This window comes from Artibeus jamaicensis, unplaced genomic scaffold, assembly GCF_021234435.1.
Source record: "Artibeus jamaicensis isolate MK-2021 breed Jamaican fruit bat unplaced genomic scaffold, CSHL_Jam_final contig_465, whole genome shotgun sequence".
In the NCBI taxonomy this organism is placed as follows: domain Eukaryota; kingdom Metazoa; phylum Chordata; class Mammalia; order Chiroptera; family Phyllostomidae; genus Artibeus; species Artibeus jamaicensis.
Window position 1 is genome coordinate 27,140,781 of NW_026521843.1, and position 14,658 is coordinate 27,155,438.

Here is a 14,658-nt window from a genome sequence, read left to right on the forward strand (position 1 = left end):
TGCTGGTTGAAAACATATGGAGAGGAAGAGGCCAGGATGGCAGCAGTCCCACACGGGCTGGGTCCCTGCATTCACCAGCAGGTGCGAGTGCCTGCAAAGTTACAGCAGCACATGCGCTCAGCCGCTGCTTCCCTTCTTAACCAGCCCCTGGCTCTCTGAGAGCTTAGCTTCCATCTGGGGTACAATAATTACAGTATTTTGACAGAGTGGTGTAAATCCCACTGTTTGTAAAACAAAACAAAGCCTAAACATACATATTTAGTTGCCAAAAAACACAAAAATCTGGAAGGTAATACATTAAATGATTAACAATGATTTTTTAAAAGAGGTATACAAAATGGACTGAAAAGTAGTCATTTAAACTTCCTATCTTCTGTTTTTGCATTTGTTGAAATGAAAAGCTTGATGTGCTAGTTTTGAATTTTTTAGTCTTAAAAACAACAACAACAACCCCCCATGTATTCCCTGAAATCATGTAGGTCTTATGGTAGGAGATCGACTTCACAAAATCGATTTGCCCAGCAACTGCCCGACACTGGACGAACAGGCGGCTTTCAGTAAGTGGGGCCGGGAGTGGCGATTATCCAGACCCACCTTGCTTTTGGCTTCCAGACGCAGAACACGGCTCGTCTTCGTGATTGGGTCTTCGTGCCCGGTTTCCTCAAACAGTTTGCCTTCTGCAAACTTGTACGTGTAGTATTTTGGGGGGCGTATTGGAGAGCAAAGCTGAAAGGGACAGTTCTTTGGGTCTGAATTTGTATCCATTATGAATCCACAGGCCCAAGGAGGGAGCTAAAGAAATAAAAGTTATTTTTATTCCTTATCTAGACACTAAGTATCATTAATTAATTAAATTCCTGGGTCTGCTCCAAACAAGATAATGTGAACATCAAGTTTACTTCTATCCATGATCACATAACGCTTCATTTAAGCATTACTTTATCACAACAAAATTCATTTCAAGTAAAAAAACAAAGAAATCTCTACACCAATGACCAATAAAATAAGGAAAAATGATAGGATAATGGTTTATCATGATTCTGGATTTACATGAAATCACTAATGAAAAAGTTTATTTTAGGGTATAAACTTGGGCAAGAAAATAACAGCAAAACAATTTTTTAATTGAGTGTATTGGGACAACACTGGTCGCAAAACCATACAGGTTGCAAGTGTACACCTCAATAAAACATCATTTGCACACTGCATCGTGCGCCCACCGCCCCAAGCAAAGTCTCTTTCCGTCCACCTTTCCCCTGTGCCCACCTCCACCTGGCCCCCACCCCTCCCTGGGCTGTCCCCACACTGGTGTCCGTGCACTATGCATATCCGTTTCTGGGTTAATCCCTTCACCTTCGTTCATCCGGTGCCCTCCCCCACTCCCCTCTGACAGCTGTCAGTCTGTTCCCTGGGTCCATGCCTAGGTTTCTCTTTTGTTCATTAGATTCCACATATAAGTGAGATCATCTGGTATTTATCTTTCTCTGACTGACTTATTTCACTCAGCATAACCATCTCCAGCAATACGATGAACAATAGCACATCAAACAGCAATTCCAGAACGGAGTGACATCTCCAAGGTCTCTTGTTCTCACAGAGCAGGACATCTCTGCCATGCGTTTCTCCCACCTCACCCGCCAGCCCGTGCTCCGCTGCCAGGCCAGCCAGTGATGGCAGTCATTACTCCGGGCAGCAAACTGGCTCAGCAGCACGCGAGCGTTTACAATCTGCGTCAAACTCTAGCTCCCCGGCTAACCATTGTGCAGAACAAAACCTTTCCCATACATTCACTCTGAGACTCAGAGCTGTTATGATTAAGATCCTTAACTTTAAAAAAAAAAAAAAAAAGGAAAGAAATCAAAATTTATTCTCTCCGAGCAGCAGGGTCCTGTTCAAGCCTTCCACTAACATCCTTTTTATACCTTTTAAAGAACTCTGGTAAGCAGGCTGACAGTGTGTTAGAAATGGTACTGAGAGTCGGGACATTAAAAGAAAATTGCCTTTCTTTTCCTAAGCAATTGTGGAAAGAGCAAATTCCTGAGGAAATCAGAGGTCCCGGCCCAGCAAAGTCACCGGTGGGTGCTCCTCAGGAGGGGTGGCTGGGGACGTGCATGAAAAGTGCACCATTGACCTTGTAGAAAGTACAGCGAAGGGCTGATGTTTACAGAGCAAAGTTCTTGTGATTAATCCAAAGAATCTATTTTCCTGAAACACTAATGAGGACATACATTTGCAGTATTTCTTTACAGGAGTGCACATTTATTCTCCTCAGATTGAGGATCATTTTCAAGGGCAATATATTTAAGTGCAAGCCACGACCAGAAAGAAAAATGGGATCACGAGAGTGGGGCAGTCTGACAGCGTGTGAGGCGGGCACACGGAGGCCGTGCCGGGAACAGGGAACCCTGCCGCTCACCTTGTCACCCGGCCTCAGACGGCGGGCACAGGGGCCCTCAGCCCACAGAGGCTCGAGAGTTTTCTGTCCTTTGTGAGACTTTGAAAGTTTCCGTGTGATCTGTGCAGTGAGCTGTTTTGGTGTTACACCAACTGGTTCCAATAAACTAAAAAGTCTTTTGGGTGTATTTCTTAAACTAATGGATCAAGGTTAAAGTTTTAACCATAACAAAAACTGTGCCAAGGTTATAGACATTTTAAAGCCTGTCTGCCTCATGCAGAAGTAAGGTATTAAAGATTTCAAGAATATCTTAAAACTACATTTCCTACTTGGATAAGCCTGCAGTACCGTTCACCTGTATTAATGGACAGCACCCAAGAATAATTCTAAGTCAGGGAGGTGACATGCAGATGGCAACTCCCAGACACCTGACAGATAGGTTCACCTTTGGTAACTGACCAGCAACTCACAGCAACTGCACTGGAAGAATGATTAACATGTAAATGCTGCAAGAGAATTCAAGGACGCACGTGCCCCCAAATACACTGAAGTTAACACAGATGAAAAAACTTCCCAATCTGCTTAAATACCATAACCAATTAAACTATCATAACTTTTTATGAAAAAAAATACTAGGAAATACGGATGACATGCCTAACTATAGGAGACAAGTATATTAAGGGTTTTATGTTTCTATTGCTGAGATTGAGTTTAAAAAGGTATTTTAGTCAAGTGCCCACTGGGCAGAGATGTTACAACAGAAATACTTTATAATCCACTCATAGTTTGGCTTAAAGATTTTGTCCTTTGTATATAGCACTGTCTTTGCATATTAATTGGTATCACAAAGTTAATGAAAAGGCTCTGATCCCTGAAATGCTCTCTAAGTAGCACCTGGTAGAAAGACAGCATTAGATTCCGTGTGGTGATGACTCAAGGCCATTACATGTGGCATAACAAGTACTACAGGTTGGAAAGGGTTAGGGAATGAAATAGCACATATAGAAGAAATTAAAGACACGATGCCTCTTCTAATGCAAGTTAAAACCAGAGAAACTAGAAATACAAAAAACGTAAAAGGTCATATTTTCATGACATTCCTAATTTTCTTGATACAACTGTGTTGTAACAAATGCACTGCTATAAATTATCTTCTCCCATCTGTATTCACACAGGCTGCAATATGAGGAGACGTTCTGCCAGTTTCCAATGGAAGCTGTCTGACTTCGGCATCAATTAGCAAGTGAAAAGACACACTTTGAATCCAGTAGATGAAAGCAGTAAAAATTCACTAAAGTTAAATAACCATTTCTGTTTTAGGGCAACTCTACAGTCTTCTAAGACACCAGACATTACATTTGATAATTCGATTTTATGAGGCAGCTGGAAAATTTTGCTTGTCTTAGGCCCTTGTAACTTATTTGATACTTTAACAATTTGAAAACTGACCTCCCTGCGCAGTACCTCGGGCCGCCGCCACACAACCTCAGGAAACGTGCCTTGCCCCCTCAAATTACTTCTTGCCCCCAAATTTCAAACGTTCCCCCTCCTCATTATTTATTAATAAATTCATCACCTTGACAATCTAAAACTGTCAAATCATAGCTTCACCCCTCCCCCCCAAAATTTATTCTGCTTTGAAAAAACCGAATTACGAGCAGTTTCTTGAACATTTTCTGAGCTTCTCCAGCTTAGCCCTTTGACAGACGTCCCCATCTTGGAGTGCCATCCCCCCACCCAAAATCCTGTCTTTGCTTTATCTCAAATTCTGCTTCCCCTATAAGCAGCTTTCCTGGGCCTTCTTCCTCTCCTCTGGGCCCCACAGCACAGTTTGTGTTTTCGATATCACTTATTTATTACTTTTTACTATTTACTGGACTAGACACAATATCCACATTTCACCTATATGTGTTTCCACCAATGTCTTTCCTGCCCGAGGAGCCAATTCAGGGCTCCCCATTACATCTAGTTGTCAGGTCTCCCCCAGTCGCCAAAGTCCCTCAGTCTGACTTTCTGGATTCTGGGGTAATTTTAAAGGATACAGGGCGATTATCTGGTAGCATGTCTTTCTATCTGGACTGGTGTTTCTTCACGAACAAACTGAGGTCATACATTTCTAGCAAGAAAACCAGAGGGGTGCACATGCCGACAGATCTTCTCACCCATGGTGTCAACCTCGTTCTTCTCCCAGGCTTTCCACTGCGAAGTGCTGTTTTCCCCTTTGTAATTCATAAATACTTTGTGGGTGATGCTGGTCCTCTTACGAAGACTTAGGAGGTTTATCCTTGAACTTACGCCCCCTACTTTAGCACCTGTTAGTGGATCTTGCCTACAGCAACTATCACTGTGGTGTTCTAACAGTGACTTTTCTCTCCTTCACTCCTGATGCCACTGATTTGAATCCACCTCATACTGACTTCGTGTACTCGTCGAATCTCGTGATAAACCGTCTCTCCTTTAGGCCAGATATTTTGCCCTGTCTCTCCACTCCAGAGTGCCTAATACAGTGCTTTGCACACTGAAGGTCAGTAAACACCCTGCAGACTTACTGGAATTGCATTTGAATAGAAATTAGGACAATACTGCAGTTAGGGGAGTGAAGTGATGTGTGCTTGCTGGTCAACTGGCTCCACAACTCTTTCCCCCCTTTTTAAAAACATTTTATTTATTTTTAGAGAGAGGGGAGGGAGGAAGAGAGGGAAACACAGATGTGTGAGAGAAACATCAACTGGTTGCTGCTTTTATGCCGATTGAGGACCTGACCCACAACCCTGGCATGTGCCCTGACCGGGAATTGACCTAGTAACTTTTTGGTTCGTAGGCCAACGCTCCATCCACTGAGCCACACCAGCCAGTGCTCTACAGCTCCTTCCATACCAAGCAAAATGGAGGCCTCTCCTCTCCCCTGCAGTGCTGGGTATCTTAACTCGTGAATGCTGCTTTAAAATGGGGCAATAAGGGTGCCACTGCAAGTTCACCGGGGGAAGCAGATTCTCCTTCCTGGCAGCCACAAGCAGTGTCAGTGAGTTGGCCTGCCAGGAAGATGCGCCAGCATCACAGCTGTGTTGTAGTGGAGACCACCACCACCCCCTTACTGAAAGAAATCAGAGTTCACCCTTCCTGATGCTCTGGGTGAGGAAACTGGCAATGAGATGATGCAGGAGCAAGCAAGCAGTGGCACAAACAGTTGGCATGACCAGTGTCCCTACTCGGGGTGTGGGATGGGAGCAAAAGACGGTGGCTGGGCCCGAGCTGCCAGGCTGGCCTGCGTTATTACTGTATCTGACGCTGTAGAAACATGTGATATAGAGAAAGAGACACACTTCTAAATCTGAGAAACACCTACTATGCTAAATTCCATGTAAATTCTTTTAAGAAAAAGTACATTGCTGTTATTGAAAATTTGACTTTCTGGTTAAGCTAACTGCGTGCACTTTCATTAACAGTATTATCTTCTGACAATTAAACATACCTTTAGAGACCGGACTGAATCATCCGCCAGACCAATCACATTAACATAAAGTAGATTGCTGTGCTTCAGGAACAGAACACAGTGATCCTTAAACATGTCCAAGTCTACGACTTTGGTATTTCTCTTCATTGTGAAAAACAGATCCCAGTTCATAATCGCAGGGGTATCTGCTGCTGTTCTCATTAGCTGTGTGGAACAAAGTTAGAGGAGACCCAGGTAACAGAACATCATGACCGCAAGATCCAGAGCTCATAGATGAAACCACCGAAAACTAGACATACCACCCTTCACTGTCTTGTGAGGAGCTGAAAGAGACCGCTGCGTCAGGGCTGCGTGTGGCCGTCAGCACGGCCTAGGCTAGTCTGATGGACAGCTGAGTGTGGGTGCTGACAGCCGCGCCCGACCCAAGGACTGCCTCGCCCAGGGTGATTCAAATGGCTACCTCACAAAATCACGAATTTATAGTTTGCTCTTTTAAGCTACTTGGTTTGGCTTTGGTGACTGATCTAATTAGGACAGAGTATGTTTTATTTACTATCCTTTTAAGGCACAATTAAAATATGTAGAGGTATTAGCTCTAAGGGAAGAGAAATGGGGTTGGTTATGCGGAGGAAGGTGGTGTCTGTTGATTTCTACACTTTACCAAAAGCCTACAGAACAATGAACTCTCGTGTCACCTTGAATTCCGTGGGCTCGCCAACATTAGTGAGAATGTATAATTCATCATCTCTGTGCTCGACGTAGTAAAGGACCCCGTGTATTCGCTTCTGGATAAGTACTGGTGGGTCCCAAGGACTCAGGCCATCTATCAGCCACACTTCCGAGGTGGTCTTGTTCATGATATTTATGGTGAGGAAACGACTATCTTTTGTAAGATAAAGGAAAACAAAATAGCTACAAAGAGAGAGAGAGAGAGAGAGAGAGAGAGGTGAAAACCCAATAAATTTCAAATGCATGGTGCCTTGTTAATGAAAGTATTTCACAGGTGTTTACCATACATGTTAACTTATAATGCAGATGGAAAATATAAACAACTCCTTAGTGAATTCTGCTTGTAGACTAAAATAGTATTATTTTTCTCAGTCTCCCCCAAACATTCAGAATATTTTTGTCTTACGTTTTATTATAAACATTTTTCAAAGATGCAGACAAGTTGAAAGAAATGTAAGATACCCATATACCCACCACTGAGATTTAACTATTAACACTTTGCTGTATACATTATCACATATCCACATATTGTCAACCTACCTTTTTTTAAATGCATGTCAAGGTAAAGTACAGACACCATTTGACTCTCAAGTACATTAATGTTGATAGGTTATAGGGCTTTTTACTAGAAGAGGAAATAAACTTCCTACAGGACACATGTAATTAATTGCAGGTCAGAAAAGGGACATAGTTTACTTTGTTTTTCTTTTGTGTACATGATGGATTTTGGTTTTTTTCTCCTAGTATTTACAAAACAGAACAATAGTCAGGAAACAAATCTTCACAGTCTCACTAACCTAACACATTAAAAAATTAATATAATTATTTTTCTACCTTTTTCTTCTAGTGTTTATTTGTATTTTATGCATGTCTTTAAATAGAGATTAAAAACATAGATGCAATTTTGGATTCTGCATTCTTCTGATGTCACATAGTATCAGTCATCTTCCCCCACTTTAGTTACATAGTCTTTATGATATTATTTTTAATGACCACCTACTATTCTACCAGGTTAAAATAATTTTTAAAAATTTAAATTTTAATGTTTTATTGTAATAAAGGACATAAAAGGCAACATATTCAAGAAAGGAGTTTCCCTCTCTCTGACCTTTACAATTATTTACTTAGGATAAATTCTTAGGAATGGAAATACTAATTTAACGATTAGGAGTATTTTTATGATTCTCAGTGGACCGAGTGCTGGCCTGTGAACCAGAGTCACTAGTTCAACTCCCAGTCAGGGCACAAGCCTGGGTTGTGAGCCAGGTCCCTAGTAGGGGGTGTGCGAGAGGCAACCACACACTGATGTTTCTATCCCTGTCTCCCTCCCTTCTCATCTCTCTAAAATAAATAAATAAAATCTTTAAAAAAAACTAGGGGGGACCCTTTCTCCAAAAAAGAAAAAAATATTTTTATGATTCTTGATAATTATAATAAAATAATATCTTAAGAGAATTACAGTAATTCACACTGACACAATGGATGGCCTTAAATGTTATTTACATGTTGCCTTATTGTAAAAGTTAATTCATAGTAAAAATACTGAAAAATATAAAGGAGTGAGTTACCATACATACATTTAAGATTCTGGGAAAGCACTGTGCTAAGTCGATCAGGGAGCTGCAAGCCAAACTAGGCTTAAACCTATTTAATTATGCTTCATTCCCCCTCGGGGAAGAAAAAGCGTGCTAGAAGCCAAATACCTTCCAAGAATCTTAAATGTATACATAACTTGCTTAAACTTAGAATTTAAACAGTAACAACATGTGACAAGGATGTACCTTATTCAAAAGTATAGCTCACTCAGTGAGTTTTGAAGTTTTTGGTTTTGTTTTTTCAATTTCAATCTTTAATCAATCACAAGGTGGAAAATGATTCATGATCTTAAGTCACTGATAGAAAAAATAAATTACTAGCTTAAACTATCATCTTCAAAAGATAGCCTTGACCACTGACACACAGGGCAATGGATCATATGAACAAATAGTTTTGGGCCGAGGCTGGGTAGCTCAGTTGGTTAGGGCACTGTCCTGACACACCACGGCTGGGGGTTCGATCCCCTGTCAGGGCACTCACAAGAAGCAACCAATGAATGCGTAACTAAGTAGAACAACAAACTGATGTTCTCTGTTTCTCTCGCCCTCTCATTCTTCTCTCTCTAAAAACAGATCAATGAAAAATTTAAAAAATTAGTTTCGGTAATTTTTCATTGAAAGAGTCGTCATGAGAAAAAAGTGATGACCGTAGCACTGGCCCAGGAAAGTCAGTTCTATGGGGTGGAATAAAGTAATTTCTCAAGATCTCAAATTATGAATATAAACTGGGGATTGTGTGAGACTTTCCTGAAGGCCCTCGCAAGCTCTGAAATTTTATGAGATGAAGGGTTAATTTTCTTGTTTTGGGAATTGACTTCGCTGCCACAGATTTATTTAGTGTTAAATTGCATCTTCTTTTCTTGTGAAATCTGTTCAGATGTTGTCTAAAGTATACTGTTGACTGATATATGAGGTGACAGGACCCCTGTGTTAAGAAAAAAAAGTTTCCCATAAATCATTGGGAAAAGTATGTCTGGGTAAGAGCCCGGGGATTTCACCAGATACTTTACCACCAGCTCCTTCCAAGCTTAAGTAGTAATGTAAGGCATGAGTCCTGGAGATTACAAGGAAATAAAGAGAATTAGCTCTAAGGAAGAATTACCACAGTACTGGGGAATGTAAAGTTTAAAGACCAATGGCCATCATGGCTCAAAGCAAAGCAATTTTAAATCCAGGTAATCTATATGGAATGAATAGTGAAATCCGTGCAAATGACACCATGCTATCTAGTTATGACTTAGAGATTTAAAATGCTATGAGACAACCCTATGAAATGTTTACCCAACAACTCCTCTTACGGTCACAGTCCAAGGAGAATGCTAGAAACTCTTCATTTTCAGTCTAATGATGTACCTGTGTTTACTCTGGAGTTCAAATGTAATTAGCTTCTAGTTTTAAAGCTGAACAACTTATAAAAAAGAATGCTTATGCTCATCTTAGCCTTCTTATATCCGGTTCCAGCCCAAACCAACGTTTTAAGTCAACCAAGAACGACGCTTCAGATAATTGGAGAAATGCTTTGGAGAAGAGATTTAATTGCATTCCTCTAGTACCTTGGGTCTTTCTCTGTGTAAAAGCGTTCGTTACGCTTGTTGTCACCGAAAGTGGCTCGATACACATCATGGCAGCGAAGGTTTCTCTGGAAGGTGTAGAATAAAACATCTTCTTCCTCTTCATCCTTAACCCATTCTGGGAAACAAGGAATTAAAGAATTATACATAGCTACCTACTTATAGGTTAAAACAAAAATGCACAGTGCATTCTAATTCTGAGTCCCAAAGAGATGTTGTTATGTGGAGCCCTGGAAATCTAAATCTAAATTAGTTTTGACTGTATATAACCTGTGTTCTGTATAAGCTGGAGAGCGTTCCAGTGAGTAAAAGACTTCCCTACATCAATTCGAAGTTTTCAAGTAGTTATCAGTCTCAGGGTAACTAAAGTTTCTAAATATGAGGTGAATGTTCACTATTTAGGAAAGACTTCGGTGAAGTCCTGTTTGTTTTTCAGAAGATGAATTATGTTTAAATCTATAACCGCTGCAATCATTTTCTCTTACACCTAGAAGTTTTCTGTCTGCCTTCAAGCTACAGGATACCTCAAACCACCAAGTGCACTCAGTGCTGGTGTTTACTTGGTCTTGGTCATACGAGAAGCTGTCAGTGGATTGTTTTCTCACAATCACATCACGACTGCCACCTGGCTGATAGTGACTGTAAGACGTCGCTACACAGTACGCATCCTGACTTTGAGAGGTTAAAATGTGCACAATTTATGTCTGAGGATTAATTGGATAGGGTATAATTTTAATTCAAAGCAAAGGCATTTAGTTATTGGACAATGGGGAAACTTATGTCAGAAAATGACAAGGGAGGATAAAATGTGAACATGTGTATTATTCAATGATCACGGACAGAATCTGAAGTTAGTCCCACTAGTGAAAATATCACAACCCCCATTGATGAATCAGTTGGTTCAAACCTATGTCTCCCCAGTTTGTTATTGGACATATAATTCAAGAAGGGAGGGCCTCCTGAGTAAGAGGCACAGAGCAAGGTGTGGCGTCCAAGGGGGTAAAGTAATTGGACACTCACGTTCTCATTCACTCACATGGGCAATGAAAACATTTCAAAAGTGTGAACAATTTTCTTACTGTTGCTTTGTCAACCTAGTAGAGTGTCTGCACTGGTGACTTACCAAAACTGGACACATTTGGGAACGAAGCTTCCATCACAGGCTGATCACTGAGCTTCACTACTATACAGGTAGATGCTTCAGAATCTTCTGTTCTTATCTTGGCAGCTACATATTTCTCATCAGGGGCAACTCTGATGGAGTCAATGAAGGGCTGTTCTAATTTAAGTTCCTCCAAATTGAACAAAACTTCATAATTATCATTGTCTGCTGCATAAAGGATGAAAGAGATAATGTCCAAAGATGTATTTAAAAATATTTTAAAGTGCTATTTCAATGTTTTTTTATTTTTATTTATTTATTTCTTTCGATGTTTTAAATTAGCATTCCTTGTCTATAAGATGCTATATTCGGGTTTCCTTCAGCATTAATGGCAGCTTGATTTGCATAGAAACTGGCATTAGTTATTTAATGCTACTCAATATTATACTATGCACCAACTTTTGTGATAATTTGATATTGTTACAGACTAGTATTTATAGACCATATAGAACCTAGAAAGATGGTGTAAACAACACTGAATAATAAAACAGTATGTAGCATAGTACCTAGGATATAGTAGATGCTTAAAAAAATGCTGGTGCCTTGGCCAGTGTGGCTCGGTTCTTTGGAGCACCATCCTGTGAACTGAAAGGTTGCAGGTTCTAACCCCAGTCAGGGTACCTGTCTGGGCTGAGGGTTTGATCCCTGGTCAAGCCATGTACTAGAGGCAACCAATCAATGTGTCTCTCTCTTTCTCTCTCTCAATGTCCTCGAGTGAGGATTAAAATAAGAAAAAGTTTGTACCTCCATTCTTCCTGTCAAAGCTTTTGAATGTAGCTGTTAACTATATTTCATACAGACCCAGATGTTAAAAACTAGCTGTTTTTTAAAAATTCAGAAATAATCTAAAAAACACCTTCTATATCACTGAGAATTGAATATAAAGTTTCCTGTGAAAACCGTGAAATCTGACAAACCAGAGCATGTTAAAAGGAGACTTGGTACCTTCTTCATCTTTGGAACGAACCAAGCAGCAACCTTCTTGATAGTAAACAAAGCCCCCGTGTTTAACCTGACAACGAAAAGAACGGTTTATTTAATAATAATAAATAACTTAGTAATTCAAGGATGACTCAATTTAATTAACTGTTTCACGGTCTGACTAGTCAAGATGAGGCAATGAGACCTTTCATCAAAGCAGACCTGTTGAAGTTTATGAATGAACACATAAAAAATATAAATGGATCACTTTTAAAAACACAGTGGTTAAGAAATGATTTTCATATGTTCATAATCACTGAACAAGTTTCTTATACACAAATGTAAGAGACAACAAAGGGAAGATGTAATGAAATCTGTGTCGGTTCCCTTGACTGCAGGGGACAGCACTTGGGCTGTATTTCAGGGATTCTGATATCCCAGTAGTGGGATTCAGATAACAGAGATTCCATTACGGTAATCCAAAATGATGCGGATGAGGAAACCGTGGCTCAGACTGGGCTGGGGCCCCAGTCGGTAACTTCCTGAGATTCTTGCCTCTAACATGTGCGGTCACCACCAACTGCTCATGGTCTTGACTTAATGTTACAGAAAGCGTCCTATCTTCGGTGGGTAACAGATATACACAATTTGACATTGAGAGAACGAGTCGTGCTCCTAATACCTACATATTAAATACAATTGATTGATATGATTTCGGGTAGCTTAAGACACATTTATTACCTGCCCAGTAGTGACAATTTGGAATTTGTGTTTCTTCACCTTATGCAATTTCCACTCTACTCTGTATGCAATTTTCATTTATAAGTTGTGGTTCTGTTTGCCAATCTTACTGAAAAATTTTCAACATGCATGTTTAATCTGTTTCAATTGAATATTTATGATTGTGTTAACCATAAAATTGTCGAATAAATACTTGGCTTTTAATGATATACACTACCTAAAGTGTAGTAGAGATACAGCAAGCAAGTACTTTTCAAATGATAAAGAAATATGACTTAGTTTCATTTGAACTTATTCTTGGAATTATTTTTAAAAATCTAAAACAGAAATTTTTCCAAAACAGAATTAACAAAATACAATGGGAAATTCATCCTGGTTTTGATCTTTGTAATTTATTTTAAGGATTCCACTATACTTATTTTTTGTTCTCTAAGTTTTCAAGCACATTCTAAAGGTCAAATGCAGTCTAACTTTGATGTTGAATTGTCTCTATTAACCTGGTAATATCAGATTTTTAAAAAAAATTTTATTTATTTTTCAAGTACAGTTTTTTGCCTATTTCTCCCATCCCAGCCCCCCCGCCCCGTCTCCCCGCCTCCATCCCATTTCCTCCCCCCCAGTATCAGATTTTTAAAAAGTCATAAATATCCTACCTCTGCATTGATGATTTCGTATTCTTCTTGTGGCTGTGTTTCTAATTTTGTTCTCACTTTTTCAAATGCATCCATGTTTTCTAAAAGGGATGTTTCGTTTTCTTGTTTAATTGGCGGAAAATCCTGGAAGAAGTTTTATTGGTATGATCATAATATTTCAAACTTGAAGGGAAAAAAACCTTTGCTTTTAAAAGATAAATTCTTATTTCCTTTTCATACAAGTACTACAATGTTAGGTTTATATGTATGAAATAGTATGCATTTCACGGGTCTTAAATGTTGGTTTTCAACTTCAGTAAGTGATCTCCTTTTCATTTAAAAATGCCAACAAAGAGCCCTGGCTGGTGCTGCTCAGTGGATTGAGCACAGGCCTGTGAAGCAAAGGGTTGCCAGTTTTATTCCCAGTAGGGCACATGCCTGGGTTGCAGGCCAGGTCCCCAGAAGGGGACACATGAGAGGCAATCACACATTGATGTTTCTCTCCCACTCTTTCTCCTTCCCTTCTCCTCTCTCTAAAAAAATAAATAAAAATATTTTTGAAAATGTCAACAAAGAAAATGAGGTAGATACTTGATAGCTACACTATTAATTTAAATGGATAAATCCTTAAGATGCAGAATTATCACAAAGCACTGGAGAATGTTCAAATACTACAGAAAATGAAGCAGTAGCCCTGGCTGGTGTGGCTCAGTGGACTAAGTGCTGGCCTGTGAATCAAAGCATCGCTAGTTTGATTCCCAGTCAGGGCACATGCCGGGGCTGCAGGCCAGGTCCTCAGTAGGGAGCATGCAAAAGGCAACCACACACACTGATGTTTCTCTCTCTCTTCCCCGTTCTCTAAAAATAAATGAATTCTTAAAAAAAACCCAAAACAAAAAGCATTAAGCAGTAAATGAAATCCTATCAATGTTTACATATTTAATTATCAGAAATGATGGGTATAAAAAAAAAGGTCTCCTGAGTTTTACAAAGTACTGCAATAACTCCTAAAAGGAGGGAAATGTGAAGGGGAGAGGAAGACACTATTTTTATTAATAAGTGTTCACTCTCTATTTAAAGCAAGAGTTATGGTAAGAAATTTGTTCTCCTTTATATCTTTATTAGCCATAATTTCCTTCTCTCGTGGGGCTAAGGAGTCCCCCAAATAGAACTGTTTATCAGATGAAAAGGTGAATTAATGCTTTATAAAACAGAGCTTCTCTTTGAGTTTAAGGAAAAGAATAATATATTCACCTTATAAAAGAAAGAACAAGAAAAAATAATGGGAAGTCGATGAGCATAAGCAGAGATATGGATGGAAGCTAAGCAAGCATCTCTCTTACCGGGAGCGTCTCTTCAGCTGAGAACCTTAGCTGACCTCCATCCAGCTAGCACATAAACACTACATAAATTATTAACATTTATATAAGGTAAAACACCAGTTGTCAGATAAAAAGA

At 39.7% G+C, this 14,658-nt stretch overlaps 1 protein-coding gene across 4 annotated transcripts in view; it reads right to left on the reverse strand.

The window, feature by feature from the left end:
• PREPL (prolyl endopeptidase like) overlaps positions 1-14,658 on the reverse strand; it is a 35,067-nt gene that overhangs the window by 9,940 nt on the left and 10,469 nt on the right. For 3 of the 4 annotated variants that reach the window (XM_037161224.2, XM_037161226.2, XM_037161227.2), the window contains 7 exons: positions 13,222-13,344; positions 11,852-11,918; positions 10,868-11,074; positions 9,727-9,862; positions 6,545-6,761; positions 5,868-6,053; positions 595-792 (listed from right to left, as the gene is read on the reverse strand). In XM_037161224.2, coding sequence (XP_037017119.2) covers positions 595-792; positions 5,868-6,053; positions 6,545-6,761; positions 9,727-9,862; positions 10,868-11,074; positions 11,852-11,918; positions 13,222-13,344 — 1,134 coding nt within the window. The remainder of the gene's footprint in view (positions 1-594; positions 793-5,867; positions 6,054-6,544; positions 6,762-9,726; positions 9,863-10,867; positions 11,075-11,851; positions 11,919-13,221; positions 13,345-14,658) is intronic. The other variant, XM_037161225.2, reaches the window with a different exon arrangement.